This window comes from Artibeus jamaicensis, unplaced genomic scaffold, assembly GCF_021234435.1.
Source record: "Artibeus jamaicensis isolate MK-2021 breed Jamaican fruit bat unplaced genomic scaffold, CSHL_Jam_final contig_64, whole genome shotgun sequence".
NCBI lineage: Eukaryota > Metazoa > Chordata > Mammalia > Chiroptera > Phyllostomidae > Artibeus > Artibeus jamaicensis.
The window spans coordinates 13,736,611-13,749,260 of record NW_026521911.1 but is presented as its reverse complement, the minus strand read 5'-3'; the positions used below and the strand labels follow the sequence as shown (position 1 = coordinate 13,749,260).

General features: G+C 48.9%; 1 protein-coding gene and 1 long non-coding RNA gene across 2 annotated transcripts; one reads left to right on the top strand and one right to left on the bottom strand.

The window, feature by feature from the left end:
* Window positions 1–1,349: 1,349 nt before the first annotated feature.
* LOC128628258 (uncharacterized) lies at window positions 1,350–3,106 on the bottom strand. The gene is made up of 3 exons (XR_008392575.1): window positions 2,810–3,106; window positions 2,450–2,535; window positions 1,350–1,655 (listed from the first exon to the last, which is right to left on the bottom strand). It is a non-coding gene; the product is annotated as an uncharacterized LOC128628258 (long non-coding RNA).
* Window positions 3,107–3,242: 136 nt separating this feature from the next.
* Window positions 3,243–12,587, top strand: FZD4 (frizzled class receptor 4). Its single transcript, XM_037142829.2, has 2 exons — window positions 3,243–3,920; window positions 6,239–12,587. Exons 1-2 carry the CDS (start codon window positions 3,636–3,638, stop codon window positions 7,565–7,567), a joined length of 1,614 nt encoding a protein of 537 aa, XP_036998724.2. The 5' UTR covers window positions 3,243–3,635; the 3' UTR covers window positions 7,568–12,587.
* Window positions 12,588–12,650: the final 63 nt, after the last annotated feature.

Sequence of the window (12,650 nt, the reverse complement as noted above, 5' to 3'; positions counted from 1 at the left end):
TCTATTAGAGCAGAAAATGTCAGGTTGAAAAATTAACACATCACAGGAGTTAATTAGAATCCAGCCTCTCATTAGATGCAAATGGAGAGCCCTCCAACTGCCCACCAGGCCCCTGAAGTCATGTTTGTTGCAGCTCCAGCGTGTGCTGCGTGTGCCTTTACCACTCAGAGTGGATGGAGGAAGCTGGCCAGGGCCGCTAGGGACCCATGGCCGGCCCTGTAGGTTAACAGAAGGTCCCTATCTTCTACTCCTTTCCTAAATGCTCTGCATGTCACAGGGTGGATAGCCCTCTGCCTGAAGTGTTTTCTGCAACAAAGACAAACATGCCATGCCTGTCACCAGGAGCAGACTGGTGACTGTGTAAACCACTCTGTGAGAGGCAAGCCGAGGGGCTCCAGGCCATTCAGACTTAGCTCTAAGTTGTGGTCTTTGTTTTCTTTCCACATTCAGACTGAAATGTGATTCCCCTGGCTTTCTTTTTTGGAAAATACCTGCGATCAGTTCCATGCAGGGAAAGAAAAGCTGTTGACAGGAAAAGCTTCTGACAGGGAAGGGGGCTCCTTCTTCAAGTGTTCTAAAAGGAGACAGTTACTTCAAGCAAGATGAGGGATGTGAGGGATGCCAGGGCCAGGTCTGAGGCCCAGAACGCAAAAGGGTCATCTTGAACTGTAGAGAGGCCTGGGTGTCAAGAGTTTCCTCTGTGAGAGCAGTACCAGGCACTGCACACAGACTTCTGGGCTAAGCACACATGCATCCGAGGCCTTCTCTGTCACTTACTGTGCGATCTTGGGAAAACTGCTTAGCCTCCCAGAACTGTTCCTCAAGCTGTTGTGCAAAATAAGAGATAATATGCGTAATCTGGCACAACATAATCTAAGTTGTTATTGATTTGATAATATAGTGTTCCTTCACCCAACACTAATGGTGGTCCCTCGATGTACCTGGCCCTGACTTCCTGGAGGTCATTGTTTAATAAATCATTGGAGGTCACTGTTTAATAAACTACATACACATATCTTTAGTGAGAACCCAACCCTCCTACCCTCACTGGGAGGGAGGTGACAATTGCACACTAACTCTGCTTTGCTGAGTGGCTCAGAATCCTGCAGTCACCTTCCTTTGAGCAGCCGTCTAGACTTAGCTGCCTTTCGTTTACCCAAAATTCTCTCTGTCCATTTATTACACTGAGTTACAGATGTGTTTATGTTTTGTATCCTCCTGTGAGTTACTAGAGGGTAGGGATTATCTATCTATTCATTTGATTCATACATCTAATCATTATTCATCTCTGTAGGCCAATGGTCTCATGCCTTACTCAGCACAGGCATGCAGAAGATTCACCCCTACTGTTGAGTGTGTAGGTTTCCCACTAGAAAATTTTCTGGAGAAACAACTCTTTCCCCATTGTTGAAAGGCCGCCTTTGAGTCCTTGGTTTGACTGAGCTTTTATTTTCTAACTATCACTTTTGTTCTAGCCTCAGTTTCTTCATCTCTTTAACAGGCTACTGGAGTCGTCTTCCTCAGGAGATGATGACGATGGCTGGAGACAATGCAGCTTCTGTGTGCCCAACACTGTTCTGGTGCAGTGCCAAATATCAGAAAAATGTTGATTCCGTCATCTGCCTCAGCCAGGTCTATTTGCCAATATAAGAAAACTAAAAATACAAAACAGAATGTGAGCACCACAGTAGTGGTAAGACATCCAGCTTGAATCCAGACTTTGCCATATGCCAGACTTAGCTGAAGTGGAGAGATACCAACACACACAGGAAAGTGATCCCTGTCACCAGCCCCACTGTCACCAGAAAAGCATTGACAAGTGCTGGACGACAAGATCTCACAGAGAGAGTAGAAAGCCGTCCACCCAGACCCTTGGACCTGGGATGCCAGAGGTGTCTTTGGGCGCCAAGCTGGGAAGCAGGAGGCTGTCCCACAACAGCAATAACCAAGGTGTTTGGCACTTACCTAGATGCTGTGCCAGACACTGAGCCAAACCATTTACAGGCATTATCTCATTTAACTCGTAAAAAAAAACTGTGTGTAATAGACACGAACTTTCTCATTTCTCACAGATGGCCACGTTGGGGCAGGGACTCACAGTGCTTCGACCAGTTAAGCAAATGTTTTAAGAATCCACCTGCTGAGGGTTTCACTCGCCCATAGAAAATCTGAGAGGGCAAATTGGTCCAGAGCCCCGACCAGGAGGTGGGGGTGGGGGGTGGGGGCGCCGGGAATGAGAGAGGGGTTATGTTGGATGGAAACACGGGTCGCAGGATTCCGCAGATCTCCAGGACACTACGCAGAAGCAGAGTACGTTAGAAAGAGCTGCAGGCTGCAGCGACGGATGCCCGGGAGGCTGGAGGAGGGGGGACTCACTGGTTGTGCGCCTTCTCACCCCCCCCCCCTCCCACATCGAACCTCTCCCCGCCTGCCCTCTCACTCTCCCGACCTTATTTAGAAACCGTGTCCCGAGACAGGAAGGGCGGCGGGCTGAGAAGCACGGAGCGTCCCGGCCTCATTTCCTTTCGAATCCCCCTGTGGAATTTCATTTCATACGGTGAGGAAATCGGAGCGCGAGACCCTCGGCTGGCCGGCTGCTCCGGGGCGCCTCCCCCACTCGCGGCTGGAGGCCAGCAGCTCCCGGGTGCAGGTCGGCAGAGCCTGGCGGGGCTGGGGGCGCGGGGCAGGGAGAGGGGGCCGGGCTCCAAACCAAGCAAGTTGGGAGTGGAAATAGCTGCGAGCTCGGGCTGTACCAGGCACCGTGCTAAGCGTTTTACGTATTATCACTAATCCTCCCAAGTCTCCTTACGGATGAAGAAAAAGACGCCTAGAGGTTGAGCAATTTGCTCAAGGTCACACGGCCGGGGATTTAAAGTCACAGTCTTCGTAAATCCAGATCCCCTGTGCTTTGCATACGTTTCTCTGCCGGATGGGAAGGTGGCCACGAGCCGAGGTGACAGCTGGAAGAAGGAAAGGAAAGGGAGCCGACTCATCTGGGAGCACTTTTCACCTGGGAGAGGAGGGGGCAGGCTGGCCAGGCCGGAGTGACTGGCTCCATCCCCGCCTGGCCCCCAAGTGCGGGGAACCTGGTGGGAGGAAAGTGAGAGCAGGGAGGCAGGGCGGGGCGCTCCCGGCTGGGAGGCGCGGAGGGAGAGACGGGCGGCGGAGGGCCGCGGGCGGGCGGGGCCTGACCCCTCCAGCCGCAGAGCGGCCACGCCCCCCACTGCCCACAGCGCCCAGCCATTGGAGTGGCCCGCTGTCCGTCCCGCCCCGCTACCGCCCAGCGAACCTCTAGCGCCGGGGAGGGCTTGGGCTGTGAGAGCGAGGCGGCGCTGTGTGCTGGCGGGCTTCGTGGAGACCGGGCTGCAGACGCTGCCAGTGCTGGGTTGGGGGCACACCGCCTGCAGCCATGACCCTCGCAGGGTGTCCCTCGGCCTCGGCCCAGGGAGTCTAATATCCCGCACAGTGGCACGTAGCTACTGGAGAGCCGACCGCTGCAATCTCGTCGCCCTTGGCGCCTTATCACTCTCCCTGCCCTGGAGCTGGGAGCAGCGCGGGGAGCCAGCGAACCCCGTGCAAACTGGGGGTGTCTGCTGGAGCTGCCCCCGCTGCCGCTGCTACCCCCGGCTCTGGCCATGGCCTGGTGGGGAGCACGGCCGAGCGTCCTGGGGGCGCCCGGGGGCGTCGGTCTCAGTCTGCGGCTTCTGCTGGTATTGCTGCTGCTCTTAGGGTCGGCGTGGGGCTTTGGGGACGAGGAGGAGCGTCGCTGCGACCCCATCCGCATCTCCATGTGCCAGAACCTGGGCTACAACGTGACCAAGATGCCCAACCTTGTGGGGCATGAGCTGCAGACGGACGCGGAGCTGCAGCTGACAACTTTCACGCCGCTCATCCAGTACGGCTGCTCCAGCCAGCTGCAGGTGGGCGCCCCCCATCCCTAACCCCTGGCGGGACCTCTGGGCAGGGACACCCCAAACTAACTCCGTGGAACCCTTACCATGTCGAGCCTCCTGCCTGCTTCCTAGGCTGAAGGGTGTAACTGTCCTGAAAAACTGATTTTTCATCCCCACCCCCACTTTTCTGTCCTTTCTCAGGGACTGGAAGCCAAAATGTTGTGTAAGTCATCTGGCCTGCGAAAGAACCCACTCTTACACCCCGCCCTTCCGTTTTTCTCCCCTACCCACCCGTGTCTGGCCAAGCCCCTAACCCCAGTGGAGCTGAGGGTTATCTTTGCCAAGGATTCTGGCCGCCGCTGTTCAGTGGGCGAGTCCCCGGCGGGGCAGCCAGCTGCAGCTAAGACTTGGAAGGAGAGATGAGGAGCTGGGAACTTCTCTCTCACCGACCTGATTTTTACCCCATGTTTTTGGGTGACTTATTAAATGAAACACCATTGCCCTGTTTTCTGCGGAATGGCCCCTCCTCGTGTCGCCCGCATGGTTTTAGAGGTCATGCAGGAAGGAATGGTTGGGTTGGCTTGAGTTCGTTCTTATCCTCAGGGTTGAGGGCAGGTTAAGTACTTTGAGGCAGAGAAAACACAGCTTGGGAAAAAAAGGGGTGGTATGGTTAAGTTCCAAGAAGGTAGTTTGTATATTAGAAGATGTTGTTATTGTTGTTTTTGCAGTCATTGAAAGTGTTTAAGCTTATGTATGATACAGAAAATTTTCCTCCTACAATAGTAAGTGAAGAAATACTTTGCATATACAAGCTGATTTCAATCTTAGAAAAACAACAGCCACTTCATTGGAAAAGAAAAAGAATTGAAAGAAAAAATTAAAAAGTATTAACAGTGGTTGTTTTGTTTGGTGAGGCTATGAGTGGTTTGGGGGAATTTAGAAGAGAAATTGGGGGAAAAATAGGAGGTAGTTGTCCAGGGTAAAAGCTTTAGAAAATCTGTGGTCCTGGTTGTAACTTCTGAGAGATAAGAAACAAGCAGACAACTTATTTACTAGGTGCATGTTTTTATATAGGTCATTTTAAAAGTTGGATTGTGGTTTCAGAAAGATGGTTGGGATTAGACCCGTTGCTGGTGAAATGTCCCTTTGGAAGTTTCAGAACTTCAGAACTAGGTTATAAAAGCTTAAAAAATGATCCTCTAGCTCTCGGTTTGGAAACAGCACATATCCTGACATCAGTGGCAATTTTGTTGGAGAAACAGCTTTTGCAGGGATATATATTTTTAATTACATGTATCCTGGGGAAGCAGCCAAGTTGTTTTGAAGGACAGGACTGGATCCCTTTACATGCTGGAAAATAGTTACTTGTAACTCTAGACTTCATAGACAACATCTGTAAGGAGCCAGGCAGACTGTTTATCAATGCTGGAGGAATTGAGGACAGCAACTGCACTCTCCCCTGCTGGTATTGCAGTGTCAGGGACTTAACATTTATATTTCCCTATTGTGTTTCATTTTTATTCAGTGTGAAAACCTGGCCAAACAGACCTCAGGTGACTGAAGACCTCAACCAGCATCCCATTGTTGGGTCTAACTCTATCTTAATTAGGACAGTTTCTTTCCTTCTCTTTTTAAAGATTTTATTCATTTATCTTTAGAGGGGAAGGGAAGGAGAGAGGGAGGGAAATATCAATGTATGGTTGCCTCTCATGCGTCCCCTGCTGGGAACTGGCCTGCAACCCAGGCATGTGCCCTGACTGGGAATTGAACCACGGTTGTTTGGTTCACACTCCACTGAGCTACACCAGCCAGGGCAGGACAGTTTCTGTTTCGATATAAGACTGATTAAAAAATGATTTTATGGGATAAAGTAGAGGAAAGAGAGAATTTTCACAGGAGAAAAGGTAGCTCTTCTACTTCTTCTACCTTTATTTTTTATGGCAATAAAGAAATTGGAATGAAAATAAATTGCCTATCACCAAAATGAGTCCTTTAATGTCTGTTCACCTCTTTCAAACAGCTGAAAGGGGAGGGAGACTCGAATTCCGTCTTTTAGGTTTATTTTTTAAGTGTTGTCCAAAAAGGGATTATATAATTCTTTGGGTCTGTTTTATACATTTGTTTATTTATGTTCTCCAGGAAGGGGTTACTAGACCCAAAAGAAGAAACTGTGTAAGTGATGGGTTATTAGGTTTGAGGTCGGTGTAAATGGTCAGATTCCCTATAGGCAGGTTTTAAAAGTAGTTATGAACTTTGCCTGCAAGCATTCACAACTCAGCTTTGTGCAGGCGTTTGGTCATACTTCCAAGTCACTGTTTTCTTTGTTCACTTCATTACTTTTCCAGTTCTTCCTTTGTTCTGTGTATGTGCCAATGTGCACTGAGAAGATCAACATCCCCATCGGCCCATGTGGTGGCATGTGTCTTTCAGTCAAGAGACGCTGTGAACCTGTCCTGAAGGAATTTGGATTTGCCTGGCCGGAGAGCCTGAACTGCAGCAAATTCCCACCGCAGAATGACCACAACCACATGTGCATGGAAGGGCCAGGCGATGAGGAGGTGCCGTTACCTCACAAAACCCCCAGCCAGCCTGGGGAAGAGTGCCATTCCGTGGGAACCAATTCTGATCAGTATATCTGGGTGAAAAGGAGCCTGAACTGCGTTCTCAAGTGTGGCTATGATGCTGGCTTATACAGCCGCTCAGCCAAGGAGTTCACCGACATCTGGATGGCCGTGTGGGCCAGCCTGTGCTTCATCTCCACCGCGTTCACCGTGCTCACCTTCCTGATTGATTCTTCCCGGTTTTCCTACCCTGAGCGCCCCATCATATTTCTCAGTATGTGCTATAATATTTATAGCATTGCTTATATTGTCAGGCTGACTGTGGGCCGGGAAAGGATATCCTGCGATTTTGAAGAGGCAGCAGAACCTGTTCTCATCCAAGAAGGACTTAAGAACACAGGATGTGCAATCATTTTCTTGCTGATGTACTTTTTTGGAATGGCCAGTTCCATCTGGTGGGTTATTCTGACACTCACTTGGTTTTTGGCAGCCGGACTCAAATGGGGTCATGAAGCCATTGAAATGCACAGCTCCTATTTCCACATTGCAGCCTGGGCCATCCCTGCAGTGAAAACTATTGTCATCTTGATCATGAGACTGGTGGATGCCGATGAACTCACTGGCCTGTGCTATGTTGGGAACCAAAACCTGGATGCCCTCACGGGCTTCGTGGTGGCTCCCCTCTTCACTTACTTGGTGATCGGAACTTTGTTCATTGCTGCAGGTTTGGTGGCCTTGTTCAAAATTCGGTCAAATCTTCAAAAGGACGGGACAAAGACAGACAAGTTGGAAAGGCTGATGGTCAAGATTGGGGTCTTCTCAGTCCTCTACACGGTTCCTGCAACCTGTGTGATTGCCTGTTATTTCTATGAAATTTCCAACTGGGCGCTTTTCCGGTATTCGGCTGATGACTCCAACATGGCGGTTGAAATGTTGAAAATTTTTATGTCCTTGCTGGTGGGCATCACTTCAGGCATGTGGATTTGGTCTGCCAAGACTCTTCACACTTGGCAGAAGTGTTCCAACAGATTGGTGAATTCTGGGAAGGTAAAGAGAGAAAAAAGAGGGAATGGCTGGGTAAAGCCCGGGAAAGGCAATGAAACTGTGGTATAAAGCCAGCCAGCCTCCACGCTTCCCAGATTTTGAAGGAAAAACCAGCATTTCTGTGCAAATGCTACTAAAGGTTTCATGCAGTGAATCTCAGTTTGAATAAACTAGCCACCCTGAAGTGACCCCCATAACCCACCGACCGCTCTCTCCCTCTCTCCCTCGACATCATAAAACTCATGATTTTGCTGCAGACTTTGGAATAATCCAAAATGGAAAAGCCAGGTAGAGGCTTTCAAAGCTGTGAAAAATCATAACATTTGATCACTTTAGCAGGTCGCAACTTGGAGCGTGGAGGTCCTGCCTGGATTCCAGGAGGTCCAGGGCGGTGCTGCTTTTCCCCAAGGGGTGGGATTTGAGCTGTGAGGAGGTAACTTGCAGGGAGAAAGATTAACTTTTTTTTTTAACTCTTTAAAATTTAAAATACTAACTGGGTCTTTCAGATAGCAAAGCAATCTATAAACACTGGAAATGCTGGGTTCAGAGACGTGTTACAAGAGTTTTATAGTTGGCTGATCTAACATAAACATTTTCTGTGGTGCATTGTCTGCTGTTTAGAACTTGTGGATTGCTCTCCCAAGAGGTGGTGTCAGAATCTTTCAGTGCCTTTGTCATAAAACAGAATTGTTTGAACAAACAAAAGTACTGTACAAACACACATAAGGTATCCAGTGCATTTTTCTTCTCTGTCTTCCTCTTAAATTTCAACATGTCTGTTCGAGGCTGCTGCTGTTTCTTTCATTTTACATTAATAACTCAAAATAGGTATTTTTATAGGAATTTTTGCACTGCAGCATGCCTAATGAGGGGGGAAGGAAGGGTGATTCACTCTCTGACAATCACTTAATTCAGAGGAAAATGAGATTTACCAAGTCGACTTACCTTACCGACCCCAGAGACCTATTGCATTGAGCAATGAGGACTTAATATATTTTACTTCGTGTGATTGCATCTATGCAGACGCCAGTCTGGAAGAGCTGAAATGTTAAGTTTCTTGGCAACTTTGCATTCACACAGATTAACTGTGTAATTTGTGTGTGTCAATTACAATTAAAAGCACATTCTTGGACCATGACATAATAGTATACTCAACTGACTTTCAAACTGTGGTCAACTTGCATTCTCAGAATGATAGTGCCTTTTTTTTCCCTCTTAGCATAAGAATGTTATCAGAAGAGTCTGGTCTACTTACAACAATGGAGACTTTTTCAGTTTTGTGGAGGGAACCAAGGACAGCTAATCCAACTACTTGGTGCATAATTGTTTCCCGGTAATTGGCAAGGCCTCCTTATAAGATTTCATTGGAGGCAGTGTGGCCTGGAGTATTTATATGGTGCTTAATGAATCTCCAGAATGCCAGCCAGGAGCTGATTGGTTTGTAGGGAATAAAGTGTAGACCATATGAAATGAACTGCAAACTCTAACAGCGCAGGTCTTAATTGCCTTTTGCAGAGGTATCCAGAGCTTTTAAAATTTATGCTTTATGTTCTTTACAAGGGGGTACCCCCTAGCAGCCTCTCAAAAGTTGCAGTTCTTTTAAAATTGTAACTGGCCTTTCCTTAACCTACCTTAGGCCTTCTAATCACCAGATCTCTGGGACAAATTGTGGACACTGTTCACAGGTTGCTCTCCTTGTAACTCTTACCTGTCTTTGCTTTAGCAACTACTTTGCAATGACTCGCTTATTTATTTATCCATGCCCCAACCCCTTTTTAAAAACAGGTAAGAAAGCTCTTTCATCACATTTTTTTTTTTAGTGAGAAAACATCTCTAGGGACTCAAAATTCCAAAAAGCGTGACTTTTTGTTTGTTCGAGCTTGATGCCCATGGTTTGACACTTTCCTTCCTTCTGTTTTTGTGTGGCTCTTGAGCTGTCTGAGATGCAGTTGTATATAAGGTCCATGGCAGGTTCTGGAAGGAAAAGTCTTGGAGCTTTGGGGACAGTCCCTAAGTGGGCACACGGGGCCCCTGCTGTGTGTGCCACTGAAGCTGAGCCTGAGTACCTTGGCTGGCTCCGGGGGTCAGGGCTTCAGGAGCATGAGAAAGGATCCTCAGAAGGACCAGTTGAACTCCATTTGAGATTACATTGCCTATGAAATGTACAGCGTGAACTCCCGTGCTGCTTGCAGACAGTTCCCAGAGCTGGCCAGGGCCCTGGAGCATGCACCCGGGGGCAGAGTCTGCCCTTACTCACGCTCTGCTCTAGTGTCTTGGGAGTTGTGCAGAGCCTGTGGTCCAGGCAAGGGAAAGACCGTGCCGCTGGGCACTAGGGTTTGTAATACAATTTTCTTCGTAATGTTTGGGGATTGTGTGACCAAGGCAGCACCTAGCAGAGGGCCAGGCACACAGTAGGTGCTCAATATTTGTAAGCGTGAAATAATAATACTAACAATATGGATACTTGAGTGAACCAAGTTCTGGAGCTGGTGCCCTGACATTTTGGGTTTTAACCTGTCTCTCCTACAAATCTCTCACCTTCTCAGGGGAAAGTGTATTTGGTCAGAAGTGACTGTGGGTGCAGGCCCATTCGTAGCCTTAGCAATGCCACAGGGTTAGAGGCCTTTCCCTCCGCATTCCAGACAATGGAGAGTGTTTATGGTTTCAGGAAAGGAGCTTGTGGCTGAGTCAGTTACCAATTAGCCTGAAGTGACTCCATCGCCTCTTAGCTTGGTTATGTTTAAAAAAAAAAAAGTCAATTATCCACATGTTGCTTAAGTGCCAACGGTGCGTAAGGCGCTGTGTTGGGCTCTGTAGCAGATGCCACGGACCATGAGCTCCATTCTCCCTGACCTGGACTGGGATGCCCCTGGGCCTGCAGAACTTTGCTGTTCATTTTGGAAAGGTGCGGATGTCTCTGAATTGCCATCTCTTTCACTGTCTCCATCCCTTAAACCTCTTCTTGGTCTTATACCATCTTTAATGCATCTCCGATTCCTTCCCAGAATTCCCTGCAATCAATGACAGGGGTCCTGCCGGAAGGCATCAGCTCTGTCTCACGATGGTCTTGTGGGAATCTTGTAGGAAGACTATGAAGATTGGCTATAAGGACGTGAGCTCCCACATCAAATGTGGCTTTGGGGCAGGCAATTCCCAGCTTGGGGTGTTCCATGTGATTTGCCCAGGTACACTTGTGGACAGTATCTTGCTAGGAAAAAAGTTTGGGTTTTCTTTTCTCTGAAGTCTAGTGTAAGTATAGATGCTTATAGCTTCCTGCACAGAGCCCTGGCTTCCAGAGATTTTATTCAGCAGAGCCAAAGGGCACATCTATCCAGCCTCCTCTCTGGCAAACTCCTTTCTCCTTCATGAAGGACCCCTCCCTGCCCCCGCATCCCAGGACCAGGGGACATGCAGTAGGGTGGAACTGGCCAGAACCATCTGGTTGAACTATTTGGTTGATTCCTATCCTTTTTCCTCTATGGGGACCTGTTTCCTGATCTCTGAGACTGCTTCTGAGCTGGCAGCTTGCTCGGGGACCTGAAACTGGAGAAGGGGTAACACTTTTCATTTCCCTGAGATGCTCTCTGACTTTTCTTGCCTGGGTCACTCCCTCACTCACACTCTCCAAACCCAGAATGAGGGAAATATTCTGTCTCCATTTCTGAACTGTGACTTTACCAGCAGCCCCGGCTCTGTCCTCTCTGGCCCCCCTCAGCCTCCTGGACACTGAATCCAGTGCTCACTGTGTTGGGATCCACGCTGGAACCTGAGGGCTCAAGGAGGAACTCAGCCCTGGAAGGCACACTCAGTTGCAAGTGACTTTACCAGGATGGTACAGTCTTTGGCTTCTGTGACTTCTGGTGAGGTGCCCTCAGCAGTAGCCAGGGAAGAGAACCACCCAGCACATCTACATCCTCACATTCGTTCTGGGAGGGAGGAGACTGGGGAAGAGTTGCTGTGTCAGCCCCTTATGTTAAGTCACTGGACTTGGGCAAGTTTTTTTTTCCCTCCTTTATTTTATTTGGGTTCAGCGTCCCTCGCTGGGTTTGTATCATGTCTGGCAAAGGACCCAGGTTATCATTTTTCCTCTGGGCCTAGGCCCTGTAGATCTTGGAAACTCCTGGGAGGGCACTTTGCTCCTACCTGGGATCAGATACCAGAGGCTTAAATAATGTATTTCGCTTCACCGTGGCCTGGCCAGAGCTTTCTGCTGCGGCTTCTTGCCACGCACATGTGCAGTTAGTGGCAGCTGGGAAAGGGAGGTGAACCCAGGATTCCCCCCAACAGGACTTGCCCTTTGGTAAGCCAGTGGCCCTATAGTAGCTTCCTTCTGTTTCCAGTTTACCTATTTCCCTTCTTCTTTGCACCAGCACATTCTCAGTATTCACCCAGGCACTTTGTAGTGGGCCTGTTTGGGATCCTGTATGAGCTTTGTCCTTCAAATTTTGTAGCCCCCTGGTCCCCTAGGATGTTCAGTACATGATCAGCACCATCCCAGAAGGCTTCCGAGAAGAGGGCCCGGGGCAGCTCTGCGCTGGGACAGCCAGGTCTGCCTTCTCTTCCAGACGTGCGCCTTTCCACGCTCTGCTGACGGGCCCGGGCCCTGCCTCGGCTGTGGGCGTTGGGAGGGGCATCTTGGTGGTTCTGAATTTTTTTCTACCTCACAGAGATGTTGTAAGGCTTTAAGAGGTCTGAAGGTGAAGGCCCCTTGAGCTCTTTGTAGAAAGGGCGGAATGAATAGCAGCAGTGATCTGTGAAGAGATGAAATGTGACTCGACCTGCTCGTGCCGCAGTCAGGCCTGTGCTCCGGGGCCTCTTTCTGGACCCCTGGCCACCCTGCACTCCAGCCACCTTGAGGCCACCCTGGGGACTTTCAGCTGTTCGACATAGAGGTACCAGGCAAATCCCTGCTCCGTGTCCCCTAAACAAATTGCTGAACGTTGAAGGAAATGGACCCTGCTTTTAGGGATGTATAAACGTATGTCTGCATTGATGTCTGTACTGTAAATTTCTAATTTATCGCTGTGTAAAAAAAAAAAAACTTTGCTATTTAATTTTTGTATTAAAGAAAATAAACTTTTGTTTATTACCTTGTGTGTGGTTGGAATATTCCTGAAGGTGTATAATAGCCCTGGGAAGTACATGTACCCAG